The following is a 15,980-nucleotide window of genomic DNA, read 5'->3' on the forward strand; positions in this document are numbered from 1 at the left end:
ATCATTATTTGGATCAATAGTTTTAAGCAATTTACATTGAAACCAATCATGCAAACTAAACGAACAGTCAATAAGTTAAACTCCAAGACAATCGATAGCAAATACGAACAGAAATAAATCTCATTTAATCAATGAAAATAAATATTAATCTAAATTGTGTCACATTAAAATCGATTAATTTTATAAATATTAACATCAACTTTAATCTTGATTCAAATAAACTCTGATCAGATTGAGTTTAGACAAGTGATTGGAAGCTATTTTAATAGCAATTGTTTAGTGTAAATAATCCAAGTTGGAGTTACAATGAATGACAATTTTTTGTGGATAAACACGTCAGAATTGGCAGAAAGTTCAGGTAATATCCAGAAGCATAAATATTGTATTACCTTTGATATTAATCTTTAATAAAGCCTATCATGATTAACATGAAAAGAGAATGAATTAGCAAGAATAAAAAGGAAAAAATTTTCGTTTCGTTTCTTTGCATACATTGATTGACATTGTTTTCACTGGCAATTAAAATCTGAAATGGATGATGAAAATGTTTTATTCATGATTATTCATTTGATATTACTTTTCTTCTGCTTTCCAGTTAATCTCACAAATAATCTGATATTATCTCATTCAATAAACGCAAACTTTTCAACTAATCTTGTTTCACTTCTCGAGTTTCATTCAATTGATTAATGACGGAAACAAATGATTATCAATATCTTGAGAGACAAAAAGTAAACCTTTTTGTTTCTTTTCACACAAATCCAAAGCTAATCCTTTGTTGACACACTCATTGAGAATCAATTGTTCAACACTTTTTCTAATCCAAAACTGGAATCAACAACTGATCTAATTACAGTCCTAAATGGATGCGTTTCATCAGCTTAACTCAGTTCAGAATTGATTACAATTTTCCTTTAATTTCGATGTTCAAATTTCTATTTTTTGTTTTCCATTGAAAGGTCACTTCAAGGATTGTGGTGATGGCAATCGAGCTCACAAGTCAGTTTGGTGCGATGGTTACGTCAACTGTCCGAAGAACCATGCCGATGAATTGCATTGTATGTAATCGAGTTTATCTCAGCTTCGAATTAATTTTTCGATCCTTTTCAGGCAGAAATTGTTCTTCCGATGAATTTAGCTGTTCAAATACTCGATGCATTCCCAGTTCAAGTGTTTGTAATACAATTTGTGATTGTGTCGATAATTGTGAAGATGAAGTTGATTGCAAACAATTTTATCATCAAGTAAATGGTAAGTCATTTTTTATTCATTTTTCGAGTTTACACATTTCTGTTTTGTAAGATTGTTCAGGTTCAGGTGACAATTTGGTTGAACAAAAGTTCGATAAGAGATTGATTGATTGGAAAACTTGGACAGTTTTGTTTTTCAATTTCAAAGCTGTTAGCCTTTCAGGTAGAATTGATTTTAGTCATGAATTATGTAAAAATGAGTTTTTCCAAAAAATCGAAAAAATTCAACTTTAGGTTGAACTCAGTGACAACTATTGGTTTTCAATAACTTTGTTTTCATCAATTTTTTAGAAAAATATTTCCATTAAATGAATTTCGATTCATCAAGATTAATATTTTTGGTAAATCGCTTTTCACCGTTCATTTAGTTCCTTGTAAGGTCATTAGAATAGAGTCTGAGTTAGCATGAATAATGAATTGTCTGAAAGGAATTCCTGTGAGACTTGACTCTGAATTTTTCACTTATGACTTAATTCATTAAAAAAGGGAAAATGATTTATCAGATAAAATCAATGATCCAGTCTTCTGTAAACATTGTAACGATTTCACTGCGAAAATAATAGTTTCTTTAATCGTTTTGTTTATTACAAAGTGAACTGTGACTTTCACTTTACAGAAACAGCAGATCTTTAAAACTGTGTTTGATTGATAATGTGATATGATAGTTCGAAGTAGGATGGAGCAAAATCTGGTTCGATTTCATCATAAGTATTTTCAAGGATAAAGAATTGAATGCTGATTCCAATGATAAAGTTTTTTTTCCAAAAAAATGTAGTTTCGAGTTTACTATCAAACTAATGAAACCAGACGACAATATTGACCAATAGTCCAAGTGAAAGCCATTCAATCGAATGATTCAATTATATGATTTCGATCTGATAACCGACAAAATGGGTTAATCTGCGAGCAAAGGTGTTCATTGGGATTCGTTGAGCAGAACCATTCTTGTTGCTTTCTCACTGGTTTCACTGTGGCTTTATAATAGCTTATATTGTAGTTAAAGATCAATCACCAAAGTGAAACCACAATATTGTGATTTCATTAGATATAAATGTATATTGCAATTTTGCTTTTAATAAAATAGTTAATTCTTGAGAGGCAAAAGATTTATCAACTCGATTGAGATTCAAGTCATATTGGTGAGTTTACCATTCAGTCTCAACATGTGACCAACTGGATTCTCTTTATATCAAGAATGTATCAAAAATCTTATTCCAAGTCAATGCTTCCTTGGATCGAAGAATGAGAATGTCTAATACCGAAGATTTTAAGACAGTCCAATCGAAACTCAACTGATTTTAGTTAGCAACTCGAATCAATCGCAGTCTTTAACTGTCCATATTATAATCGTAAAAATAAGGTTTTTCGTAACAGTTATATGTTGGAGTTGGAGTTGGAGTGTTGCAGCACTCCAACAAGAATAACTCAAACTCTTTCAGTCGAAACAGGAAATTGCACGAAAATATGAATAATTGATAATCTATTAATATATAATAAATCGTTTATCATTCATTTATCAAGAATCTCTTTCAATCATTTTGATTGAGGTTTCAAGGTAAAGATATTTAATGTATAACCATAAAAATTTATAATACCTTAAAGCATGAAATTGCAACACAAAAATTTTGTTGTATTTCTATCGAGCAAGATAAATATAGATTTTGTAAACTTGAATCTTTCGTCGATCATGTAAATTTATATCTTCAAGCATGTTGATAGTAACAGAATACTTGAATATACCTGCTATCAAGTTTGATGAACTAAAAGTGTTACAGATTGCAAATGAACTGAATGCGTATACTCAATAGCATTTATAACTTCATTTAATCTCATCAAATCTAAAGCTGGATCAAGCAATAATCTACTGCAATTCAACAAATCCTTCAAACTCTCATCTACCATCAATGACAAACATGAACTTTTCAATGTCGATCTCAAAGCTAGTAAAGCTAATAAATCTCTCATTTGATTCGATTATGAACTCGTTATTCACAATATCGACACAATATTTCTGCCTAGAGAATTATTGATTGAGCGAAACAATTGAGCTGCTAATCGACCAAAAAGCCAACGAATTAACTTATGTTTTCCGTTCTGCTGTTGTCATTTGTTTGAAGGAGGAATATGTTAAGTTGAATACTTGATCGAGTATTGTATCCCCTGTAAAGCCAATGAGTGATCTTCCAGACCGAAATTGACTTGTAAAAGTAACTTTGTTTCAACCGATAAAACTTAATATTCAGCATTTGTTTATCACCAATCAATCACTTGAACACATATGCATAATTGATGGCAATAAAAAGCATCTTTTCTTATTGATCTGATTTGGTTACAAGACGATTTTGAAAACACGTTAACATGATACAACAACAATCTATATCAAATTCACATTTGAATATAAAATTGAATTGATAGAAACGAATAAAAAATGAGCAAAAAAGACCAAACAGATTATAAAGAAACTGATAGACGAAAACAATTTCATCTACAGATAACTGTTATTATCTTGAGTAAGGATAACCCTTGAGGCTTTCACCAAATAGATTATTCATTCTTATTTCAGTGAAATAATGATGCATCCAACAAAATGAAACTCAGCAATCATGAATTCTCATGTTTCCCTTTCAATGTTTCATCAGAAAAATTAAATTCATCTGTTTAACATTTCAAAGCTCAAGACATTATTTAGTTAAACAATTGAGTCAAGAGAAAAAGTTGACAGAAAAAATGTTTCAAAATTAATAATAAAAAAAGGAAAGAAAATAATGAAACTAAAAGATAATATTCTTATTAAGATATTCTTGCAAGTGAATAAAAATGGAAATGTGATCAACTGAACAACATGGAGAATTCATTATAAAAACAAAAGAACTTGAATTTTGTGCCAAAAACGAGAAACGAAAAAAAAGAAGAGACGAAAAGTTATTGATAATGAAAATAATTATCTTTGAATCAATCATGATTATTCATATAAATGTATATTAGTTTACTCATAGCAATTGCTTTTGACGTTTCAAGCAAAATCTATTATCAATTCCCAGATGAGAATCGAAATGATAGTTTCAACTCCCAGTTGAAGGCAATTTGATAATAATGATAAATCAAGGAAAACTCAATAAACCATTCGAAATGAGTTATTAATATTATTCGATAATCTGTTAATCTTATTGAAACTATTTTTGCCAAACATGGAAATTCCTTTCAACGGAAAAAACTAAATATTTTGTAAACTGAAACGAAACAATATATTGAATAAAATGAATCTTTTTGTTTTTCCAATTGAAATGCTTTTCCTTTGATAATCTTTTCCAATACAACAATTGGCTTCACTCATCACATGCAAACATCTTTTTCCACTTTATCTTGAAAACTTGATTCTCTTCATCATCTACCTTTAAAGCTTCCATTATCTTCATTCTTATCCTTTTAGAAATTCAAAATTCTTATCCTGAAACAAAAAGGAAAACTTGACATTTTAATGTTTTACGCTTGTTTACCCGTTCCATTGTTAATCTGCTTCTCCGAGTAACTCACCCAACGATGAAAATGTTTACGCTTTTATGTTGAAATGTTCAATTGTTTAAACTTGTTCTTGTTTTGCGAATCAATCACTGAATTATGTCTGGAAAAGGTGATTAAATTGAGAAGGAAAATGAATCTTTTAAAGTTTGCGAAATTTTCTATGAAATGGAGTTTTCATGAAAAGTTAATTTTGAAACTTGAACAGTTGAAGCGACAGAATCTTTATCTGTTAAGGTTGAACAGAGTCTGGATGAAATTGTAGGGAAAAGGAAATATCAGTTGAAATTGGCTGACTAACAATGGACTTTACCTTTTAGCATAAAGTAAAGGAAAATGTCTTTTAAGGAAACTTTGTAAATTCAATTTTGCCATTTCGCTTTCACTTTTTTCTCATTATTACTTTCACGAACCAGAATTACTTTATCATTTTTACCATAAATAGCTTGCAACAAATCGTTATTTTTAACCAAATCCTTGATCATTGTTGGCATCAAAAGAAGGTAATTTATTTACAATGTTTAACAGTTCACCAAGTGTGAAAGGAAATGTTTATCAGGATCGAACTAATTTCAATACGAAACTTTACGATCGATTTGGCACTAAAATGCTAAAATGGATTGACCTTTAAACATAAAGTTAAATTTATTATCTTAAACTGAAACATCAAATCTCAGTGTAACCATGAAAGTTATCATAAAATCGGTTAAACTGATGCCAAGGAAAAAAGATCTTTTATTAATCATTACATTGAAAGTCGATTTGCAATAATTTTCGATTCGAAAAATTGTCCACAAAATACTTGTTCTTAGACAGGCAAGATATGTGTCGATATGAAATTGTGAGATCAAAAGCATTCGATGAAAAATTTGAAGTACTTCGAGAGGTTAAACTTTGTATCGAAAAAGTTTCGATTTATTGTTATTTGTGTTTCGATTGTTTTGGTTCGAGTTTTTGGATCTTTTAGCATTAATTGGCTTCCATTTTGCTTTTAAATCGAAGATAATTGTCGTTAAATTGTTTCAAAATAATTGCCATGAGAATAGTTGGAAAGTTAATCTTGGATTGTATCACTAACTCATTGGTTGAAGTTTTTAAAGTTTCTATTATTTTAGTTTAGGTTTAGGTAATAGATGAAGTTCAATGTTTGATGCAATCAATGAGTGAGTTTTCATGAGCAACCTTTCCAATGGAATCAGCCTTCTCTTCATCATCGCCATCCATTCCTAATCCGATGACCAAAATTGATGGCACAAACTGTAATTGACAGAGATTATCTTGACTCCAAATATCTTGAAACTTCTTTGACCTGTCTTATGATATTGCTTCATCTTCTTCATCTTCTTCTTTCTAATAAGAACCTTGAATCTAATTCTTTCTCTTCTCTCCTGTTTCCTGTTAAGTTAACAAACTCATCTTCAGATGATTCTGTTCTCTGTACTTGAAAGAAGTCTGAGAGAAGAAAGAAGAAGAAAAAGGAAAAACTAATATTCACTGAAACATCTTGTTCATTTAGACTTTTGTTCATCAAGTAGATTCCCTGTTCCTTCATATCTTTTCATTTTCATGCTTGTCAATTCACAGTTGCAACATAAACACACACATTATTTACGAATGATATTCAAAAGGAAAACGAATCTTCCAAACTCGAAGATTTCATTTCGCGTTTAAACTCTAAACACTTACTCTTCAAGAGCTTAAAATTCAACTAATTTGTCTTTATAAATGCTCTTACAATTAAGATGGACACTGAAGAATCGCATTGTCAAGTTGTCTAAAGTTCAATCTCAATCATCGAGTTGTTTCGTTGCGAGTTAATTGCAAGAAAATGGCTTGTTTTGGTTGTAATGAAAGTTAAAGAAATTAGTTTTGAATGAACCAGCCCAACCACAAGTTATGGATAAGCTTTGTAACAATCATTTTGAAGTCTTTTAAGCTGCTATTAAGAATCATTTTCTGCAAAACTTTAGTTTGACCAACTTTTCAAGCAAACCTGTGCAACCTTCATCAACCTTCGAACCAATTAGCATCTAAAGTAAAGAGTTTGTTGAAACAAATACATGAAAAGTATCCATGAAGGCATTGATTTAAAATAAAATATATTGAGTTCCACATCCAAATGCAACAGTTTAGTTCCATCTTCATGATAATCTTCTTAATTTGCTTAAAACAGAGCAAAAGAAAAGGCTAATTACAAATGAATTAACTTTGCTATTGAAGCCATCGATTATACAGAAAAAATATCTCAAGTTCTGCAAGAAATAGATCGAATAAAAAAAGATAAAAGTTGATTATATAATTAGAAAAGTGTTTGAGAGCGCAATAATGAATGAATCGCTTTTGTAACTCCAATAGATTAAACTCGATCTCTGCTCGATCTTGATCTCCAAATATCGAGCTTTATATAACTATTAGAAGATCATTTGACTCTGAAAAGCGCCTCAAAATGAACTTGGAAATTTCCAATTCCATTTCAGTGTAATGTGAATCCTTGAAGAACATGAATAAGCAATAATTGTGCAATAAATTTTTCCCTTTTGTTCCAAGTAAATGAATATTTTTATAATGAAAAGATGAAATGTTTATTCGGAACAAAAGGTTGATCCATTCACCACCAAACCTTCAATAAAAACCTTATACCTTGTTTTACTTCCCACGTTTGTTTGTAAACCCATTGAAGCTTTACTTTGTACACACTCTTATTGCCATTTTACTCATGCTTATGATTTTTATTATTATTGCATTATGTGCCTTAAGACTTCTGTAAATATGAAAAGATATTTATTCTTGCTATTCATTAATTACTCTTTACATGAGGTTATAATGCATTTCCAACCGGAAGAAAGCAAAAACTTGCAACTCAAAGAAACGAAAGCAAGTAAAACATTGTCATTATAAACGATGTAAAAGGTAAAAATGAGACGATGATGAGGATGATCATCGATTCCCTTTACATCTTCAAAACCAAACAATGTTTCCAAAATTCCTTTCATCATTTTTCCAATAACTAAACATATTTACAATCAATTGATTGGAGTTATTAACACAAAATGGATTGTCTGATGAACATCCTTTTATCATTATTGTTGTAAAGGAATTTCATCATTAAATATTGTTACATTGACAAAGTGATCAAAATCACTCCCAAAGTGAACATCAGTTTACACTTTAACCTTAAATTTTGATCAAATTTTGTCTCAAGTCTGTCAAAGTGGCTCATTGAAGGTGATAATGATGAGCATTAAAAGGCTTTTTTATGATTTACTTCAAAACCATTTCCATGGTTAATCAATTTGTTTGATGAACCATTCAATTTGAACAATCTTACTTTTCCTCCTTTTATTGTTATTGATTAGTTTCATCACGCTTTATCAAACAACTTATTCATTCCCTGTTCAGTTGTTTTGTCGAACCCGAAGCACGCAATTAATGTTTGTTTTTCACTTTTTTCATCTTCGATTTTCAGGTCTCAAGTTTTGCAATACAAATGTTACATTCGCTTGTCCATGGGATGGTCCTTGTGTTACAATTGACAGCATTTGTAACAACATTTCCAACTGTCCATATGATGATGCATATTCTGGTGCACTTGATGAATACGGATGTGGTGAGTTTCAACATGAATTTCCGTTTGTCAATCAGAAATTCCCATTTCGTTTTGGATAATTTGACTTCGATGTGAAAATGAAAAGAAAAGCTGATGGAAAGATTGATAAGATTCTTTGTAAAGTTAACCAGAAATTCATTGAGCTTTTCTCAGTCAAAAGTCATCTTCTCCTTCATTTTCATGGTGGAAAACTTTCAATGGAAATTCGCATAAATTATTCATGCATGTAACTTTGATGAAAGACTAGACTTCAATTAACTTGCAATTGTGTAAAGAGCATTTTGGTTATTCAATAAAACCAGCAATTATAAAATTTAAGGTTGAAACAAAATTTCAAACGTCAGAGTAAAATTGAATTGAATCAAAGTCACTTTTGTTCACTTATTCAGTCTTTTCATATTCTCCATGTTCCATCAATTTCCTGTTAACAGTTCTTTTCATGGCTATTCACAGTTCCATCACTGACAACTGTTTACACAATTGCGTTCATTTTAAATTCTCAACACTTTTCCCTTTTCCAGGAATAACCAAAGAGAAATGTGAAACTTTTGGAAATGGCTTTTGGTGTCCTGAGGAACGGTGCATTTCAGCTTCATTAAAGTGTAACTTTATTCCTGAATGTTTAAACGGTGAAGATGAACTTGATTGCTGTAAGTAAACTCAGAATTGCATTCAACTTTGGGCTTCGAAAAGTTTGTTACAATTTTTCATGATCTCTTTCCAGTCTCTGAACCTTGTGATAAATTTCAGTGCAAGAATGGACAGTGTATTGATTTCGATAAGCGTTGTGATTCAAAGATTGATTGCTTTGACAAATCGGATGAACTGGATTGTCGTAAGTTTTTGGTTTACTTTGCTGTGTTTCGCATTTTAATTGATTTGCATTTACCAGAAAATTATCCTTGTCCTGATGATTGGGTTCAATGTGCATCAGGTCAATGCGTTAAACGCAGCTTTTGGTGTGATTATACTGAGGACTGTTTGGATGGGTCTGATGAAGCTTACTGTGATTATAAGTCGAATCCACCTGAATGTGATCCATTAACTGAATACACCTGTAAAAATGGTCAATGCATTAAGCTACTTAATCGTTGTTTGGTCACTCAAGACAGACGAGATTCTTGTTCAGATGGATCTCATTTGGTTAATTGTTCCGATTACATTTGTCCAACTAATTCAATTAAATGTGCCAACTCATTTTGTGTTCATTCATCTTTAGTCTGTGATAAAAAGATTGATTGTCTTCGCAGTTGGACAGACGAAGAAGGTTGTCGTAAGTAAATTGCATTCAATTAATCATTCAATCCAATCAAATCAAGTAAACAAGTTGTTTATTAAACGATCAACAATTTTATTCCAATGCAAACAAAACCAAATCAACTACAACTTTGCATAAAAGCATCTATTCGAAGACACAATCCAATGAAAATATCAAACATCTTCAGATTCTTTAATAACAATTTGACTTTTTTTAATTGAAATTCATGTTCTTCTCTTTTAATTTTACCTTTTATTCAATCACTTTATTCAATTTGAAGGCAAGCACTTTATCAATCAAAGACCATTGCAGAAGCTTTTATTGTTCAGAGAATTGAAATGGATCGTTAATGGAAACAATTGATAGAAGCGCAATTTAAATTCAATTGTTGATTGCCATTATTATTTTTCTGTGAAAACATTTGTCTTTATTAACCCGGGATCAGCAGTAATAACAGAATATTTTGCTGTAATAAGAATATTATTTGTTTCCATATCAAATTGGATGGTAAAATTATCTTGGGAATGTAAATTGAAAGTTTCAATTCTCAATCTAGATTCTCATGTTCTTCTTCTTTCAGCAAAATTTCATTCTCTTTTCGTTATATTTTGCAATAAATTAACTCGAGCTATTTTGAAGAAAGTGAAAGATCCTTTAGACAACAATCAACTAATTGCAATTCAAAAAATTCATGCAATCTGAAGCTCTTTTAAAACATTGACTTTGCTAATTGAAACTAAACTATCGACTTCCCAATGAAAGTTAAAGACTTGATTCTAGACTTGTTATGACAATTGAAATGTTTTCAGTTTATTTATACTTTTCATACAAATTAATGTTTGAGTTGTTTGTGCTTTTGAATAGATTGATGAACAATCCTAGTTTTAGTTAATTTTATGGTTTCATTTAAAGCATAATTTATAAATTTAATGCAACAATTGAACCTTTTTTTCTCGTTTTTCCCACTAATTACAATTTGATGTTGCTTAATCTTTCAATTGAAAAACATGTAAAGTTACTCGTTGAATCCCATGGCTTTGTGTTTATCGTTATGCTATTTAAACTTGTAAAGTCCATTTCAACTAATGAATGACAATGAACATGAAACTCTTTTCAGAAGCTTGGCCTTTTCTCTGACCATTATCTTCCCATTTTGGTTTAGTCTTTTCTTCTTGCTTCCAAAATGATTTACAACGAGATTTACTGCAAATTTAAATGAATAATGTTTTACATTTATTAATGATGATTAAACTACTTCTTGAGATGAAAGATTCACTTTTGACTAATTCATTTGGAAAACAAAAACTGCTTTTAAAATGAAAAGCAATTGCGTTTTGGAAAAGATTCAAAAGACAAATATATTCATATTTCAATCTGAGACTTAATTATGTTAAACAGTCAACATTGAATCAATTTTCGTTTCTTTTCAGCTTTCGTTTGTTCGTCAACTTTATGTCCTTGCATTGATATCGTCATAAATTGCACCAATTTTGGCATCAATTATATTCCAGACGATATTGAAACGGGAATCTCGAGAATGTAAGTTTAATGTTGACCTAAGTTGATTAAAATTGGGTTCACTTTTTGTTCGGTTCTGGTGGTTATGTGAGTTAAAATTTAACAATTGCATGAAAGCGAATGATAAATGTTAACAGGGAATGACTTATTCGTGTTTGGAGGATTGTTTTGAAAGGGAAAAGGATAAACATTGATAACAATTGTGACAGTAAATATCACTGGAAGTAAGTTTTGTTTGCCGAGAAAATAAGTCAAGTTAAAGATGATGAGCAAGAGGAAAGGTAAATAAAGACTAAAGTAACTCTAATGAGCTCAATCAATCAGAACTGAACAACTTCTCAACAATATTTTCCTTCCTTTTCCTTCTTCGGTGCTTTGTTTTCACCTTCTTTCCAAATTCCTTCTAGGCTACTAAAGTTTAATTTTAACCAAATTTAACTTGTAAATTGGTTTAAATGTAGCAAAAGACGAAGACATTTATCAACAGTTATTAATGTCGAAACTTTTCTTTTCTCAGCATCATGAGAGGAAACAATTTAGGGTCCAATTTAACCCAATCAACATTCGCCAAACTCGACACCAAAATGGTCTACATTGACCTGAGCAACTGTTCGATCCAAAGACTGGAATCTGGAGTTTTTCAAAGCCTTAATCTTCTCAAAGTTTTGTAAGTTGACAAGAAACTTAATTTCTTATTAAAACTCGATAATGAAATGGAATTTTCTGAAATAATTTTATTCCATTTCGAAAATTAAAACATTGAACTTGAGTGAATCAGTTTTGATTGTTAAAGGTTTCTGTTGTGGAACAATTGAACTGAATTTAAATAGAAAAAATTTTTAGGGCAAAACTTGTTTCATGTTTAAATCAATTGAATTAAACGATTTTACCATGAAATTGTTACTTATGATCGATTAACTCTTCAGTCTTTTAGGGTGAACCTAATTCATTTAATATCTTTATTCAGCTGGTTAAGCTGATCTGAGAGAGAAAATGAAAATGGAATGAAATGAGAGAAAAAATTAGATTCTAATTGATTAGAAGATGAATTATAACTCAACTCAATTCAATTGTATTTTAATCTTTATTCAAGGTAAATCATGATTTGCGAAGAGCAATTGATTCTCACACTTTTTGAATATTCATCGAGTTGAACTTACAAAGCAAGTGAAATCACTCTAATCAGTTCAATTAAACAATAAACTATTCACTCAGGTAGACTCGGGTTAATCTAGTAAACGAAAAATACTAACCTCAATTTTACTATTTACAGAGTTCTGAGTGACAATCAAATCACTGAACTTACAAATGAAAATATATTCGCCGGATTGATAAGTCTAAGAACAATGTAAGTAAAACAAAAGGCTTGAAAAATTCACTCACAATTAACAACAATTTAGTTTTTTAGATGGCAATGGAATCAAAATGATTGCTTCTTATGCATTCAAAGGACTTTCAGGAATCAAATCCCTGTAAGTACAACAGTTAATCAGAGTAAATAACATTCACTCCCAGTCATTCCCTGTTCTAACTCGATCTTCTTCATTTCCAGAGATTTGGCCAATCAACAATTGACGATAATAAAGCGCAATACATTTAATGGAATGCGTTCTCTGGTTACTCTGTGAGTTTCAACCATTCAATTCTTCAAATTCTTATTGATTATGTTTTCCTTTTTTCAGCGATTTATCAAACAATCAATTGTTCTACCTCGAAGAAGGATCCTTTACTGGTTTGATTAAATTAACTTCATTGTAAGTCGAAGTTTAAAGAATCATTTTATTACAAACTTTCCAATTTGTCTTCGAGTTTACTTTGCATTCAAAGTATCATGATAATGTTTTCATTGACACTCATTGTTTTGTGTTTTGAATATTAATTGAATGTTGAATTTAAACATTTTAATATTGAACCATGAAATGTCGCCTTTGAGCAAATATTTACAGTTGAATGTAAATCTGTAATGAAACAGCATTCCCATGATAATTGTTACAGTAAAAGTTATTAACGTTGCGAACAAATCGTAACGAATATTGTAAAACTCGAATTTGGACATTCTGAGCAAATTAACAATCAAATGCTTTCATAAATATTACATGTTCAACTGTTTACAAAATGGAGTTTCTTCAATTATCTTTATCAAGATCTTTTCAGAATCAATGAGAAATATTTCAAACTTTTTTTACTCGAATATTGTTCTCAGAACGAGCAAAATTGTAAACAAAATGTTGAAATTGAATTGAAACTGATGTAACTGAAGCATTGATAAAGGCTTGAAAATGAAAAGTCGAGTCAATTAGAAACGTAAAGAATGACGAGAATTTGAAATGAGAAATTATTTCTTCTATTAGTCTTTATGTAACGATAATTTTGCAATCGAAAAGGTTCGAAGGTTCAAGATTTTTCTTCAAAATCATTCCATTAACAGTCTTTGAATCAATGGAACTTCAATGAAATACTTTTCCATGAAACAAACCTTTACCGATGTTTACTTTATTTGATTACAATCGCTTCAGGCTTTACTCTTTGACCTTTCAGATTCATTTTTCACTTTTTCAGATTCTAACATTTTCTCATCCAAATCATGCCAATGATTGAATTTCGTTAAACATATTTGATCTTCATCTTGATTCTCATGATTGTCTTTCAAATTGCATTCTTATTGTTAACCACAACAATCATGATTGCGGTTGAATAATCTGATTGCTTTCTTCAATTGAATACATTTCTTTTGTCCATTCTTATTGATCTGAAGTTTGTCAAAGTAGACAAAATGATAACATTTGACGAAATTCAAGTTCAATTTTGAGCACTTTTCCTTTTTCTATCAGAAAATGAATTTTGGCAAAAAAATGAGCTCAGCTTGTGGATGATACAATTGATTGTCATTCAATAATAGTTTATTGAGAAGGAAGGAAAAGAAACGAAATCAAATGAAATCTTTATCATGTTCATGGTGAGACTAAACGATAATCAAAAATATTAAAGTGAAAAGTGAAAAGTATCTTTTGTCGAACTTTTCAAATTTCGTTTTCAATCTCATTTGTTATTTCTCTCCAGAATAGTTTCAATCGATAACATTGAAAGTTTACAAATAACATTTAACATGAAACAATTTTTCTGCTGAATTTTGATGAGAAAAGCGTGAATTGCTCATTCAAATTGCAGACATGGAAAGGAAAGAACGGAATCTTATTGAGGAAATCTGAATTGTGAGACTGACCAATGTGATTGATGACAATATTGAGACATTTTTGTCAACAGATATTTTCTCGAAACTCAACTGAAATGGACAGAAATGAATTAACTATTTGTTAACTGATCTTGCAATTATGACTCTCTAACTTTACATTAATTTGAGTTTTTAAATTGAATCTCAATAGTAGTAAGTAAGAAGGGCAGAGTCAAATGGGCGGAGCCAAATATTGTCAACTCTTCGCGCTGAGAGAAGTAAAACTAGTCTCAGGTAAAAAAAGGGGTGGAGGTTCAGGAGTGAGCTCGAAGGGGCTCCCGTCTAGAAGTGACCGTGAAGGGTCATTTTATGACGAGTAATAAAACGTAAAAACTTTAGTTAAAATATATTGCTATCTGCACCTGTCCTCGTCTAGGGGCAATAAAGTCAAAACTTATAATCAAGCGTTGTTTTTTCTTCCTTTTCAATTATTTTACCAGCGAAGAAGTTGTAAAGTACATAATACAATAAACAGTTCTCAAAATTTCATAACATTTACCATGCACCTTGCTCTTTTTGCGCTCACTCTCATTGTTCAAAATTTTACTTTAAAAGCAATTCACTTTTTTTGAAGAGTATCAGTATACTTTTGACTTTCTTACCTTAACTTCTAAACTTCTAGTTTTTTCTTTCTTGTGTCAATCCCTTCAACCTGTGTTTCTTGCTCATCATCTTTTCTTTAGTTTTCATTTCTTGTTTTTGTTCTTTCCATCGTGAAGTTTTCATTCGAGTTCCATCTTTGAATTATATTTGTGATTTTTATTTTACTGTTTGTGTTTTCATCTATTGATTCAACATTTCAATATCAACAAAATGTCTCGACGTTATATGTACCCGTCAAACTATTGTGAACTTGTTCTTGATGCTTCAATGTGTAATCGTGAAGATGATGATATTTGTATGTCTGTTGATATTCCAGAGGAAATAATAATGGATGATGCTGAAGCCGATGCCTTGTGTCTTGATGTTTCCTTAGGTGAAATAAGTGATAACCATGTAGTGGAAACTTGTTCTCAATCAGTTTCATGTGAGTCAATGGATATTGCTAGTGATACTGCAGACAATGCTGAAATTATCATCATCGATACAGTTTCATCACTGATTGATGCTGTTGAAAATGAATTTGAATGTGATACCGATATGACTTCTAACATCGTCCAGAACCAAGAGCAGGAATTATCCAATGAATCAAACCATGATGATGATGACTGTTCAAACCAATCGGACTTTCTTCAAATCGGTCAAGGTACGGAAGAAAATCCAATAATCAACTTCACTGTGAAGGATGAAGGTCAGTGGCAACAAAATGATAATTTTCATACTCTTACTAAAGTTGTCCGTGCAGATATTGTAAATAATACAAATCGTTCAGTAGATTTACTAGAAATATCATCAGCAATCAATGATGCTTACGAGCGTTTTGTTCAACAAATGATATCTGAAGCAAACCCTAATGATATAATCAGTCTAACTTTCAATAACCCTCGTGATGATAGACAACTTTTCATGAATTTCAAAACCAAAAATTTCGACAAAAGTGAATTTCTTGCCCGTGCTGAGAAGCTAGCTCAATCAAGTGGTAGCTTTTTAGATGGA

The 15,980-nt window shown here is 30.7% G+C and overlaps 1 protein-coding gene across 1 annotated transcript in view; it reads left to right on the top strand.

Moving 5' to 3' along the window:
* LOC107362973 (G protein-coupled receptor GRL101-like) overlaps positions 1-15,980 on the top strand; it is a 48,719-nt gene that overhangs the window by 3,534 nt on the left and 29,205 nt on the right. Inside the window, exons 4-15 of the mRNA XM_015930129.3 lie at positions 960-1,058; positions 1,111-1,251; positions 8,236-8,376; positions 8,898-9,026; positions 9,101-9,211; positions 9,269-9,649; positions 11,065-11,173; positions 11,670-11,819; positions 12,426-12,500; positions 12,553-12,624; positions 12,705-12,776; positions 12,835-12,906. Of these exons, the coding sequence (XP_015785615.2) occupies positions 960-1,058; positions 1,111-1,251; positions 8,236-8,376; positions 8,898-9,026; positions 9,101-9,211; positions 9,269-9,649; positions 11,065-11,173; positions 11,670-11,819; positions 12,426-12,500; positions 12,553-12,624; positions 12,705-12,776; positions 12,835-12,906 (1,552 nt within the window). The remainder of the gene's footprint in view (positions 1-959; positions 1,059-1,110; positions 1,252-8,235; positions 8,377-8,897; positions 9,027-9,100; positions 9,212-9,268; positions 9,650-11,064; positions 11,174-11,669; positions 11,820-12,425; positions 12,501-12,552; positions 12,625-12,704; positions 12,777-12,834; positions 12,907-15,980) is intronic.

Source organism: Tetranychus urticae, chromosome 3, assembly GCF_039701765.1.
Source record: "Tetranychus urticae isolate SD_2017Ah chromosome 3, NJAU_TeUrti_SD_1.0, whole genome shotgun sequence".
Taxonomy (NCBI): Eukaryota; Metazoa; Arthropoda; class Arachnida; order Trombidiformes; family Tetranychidae; genus Tetranychus; species Tetranychus urticae.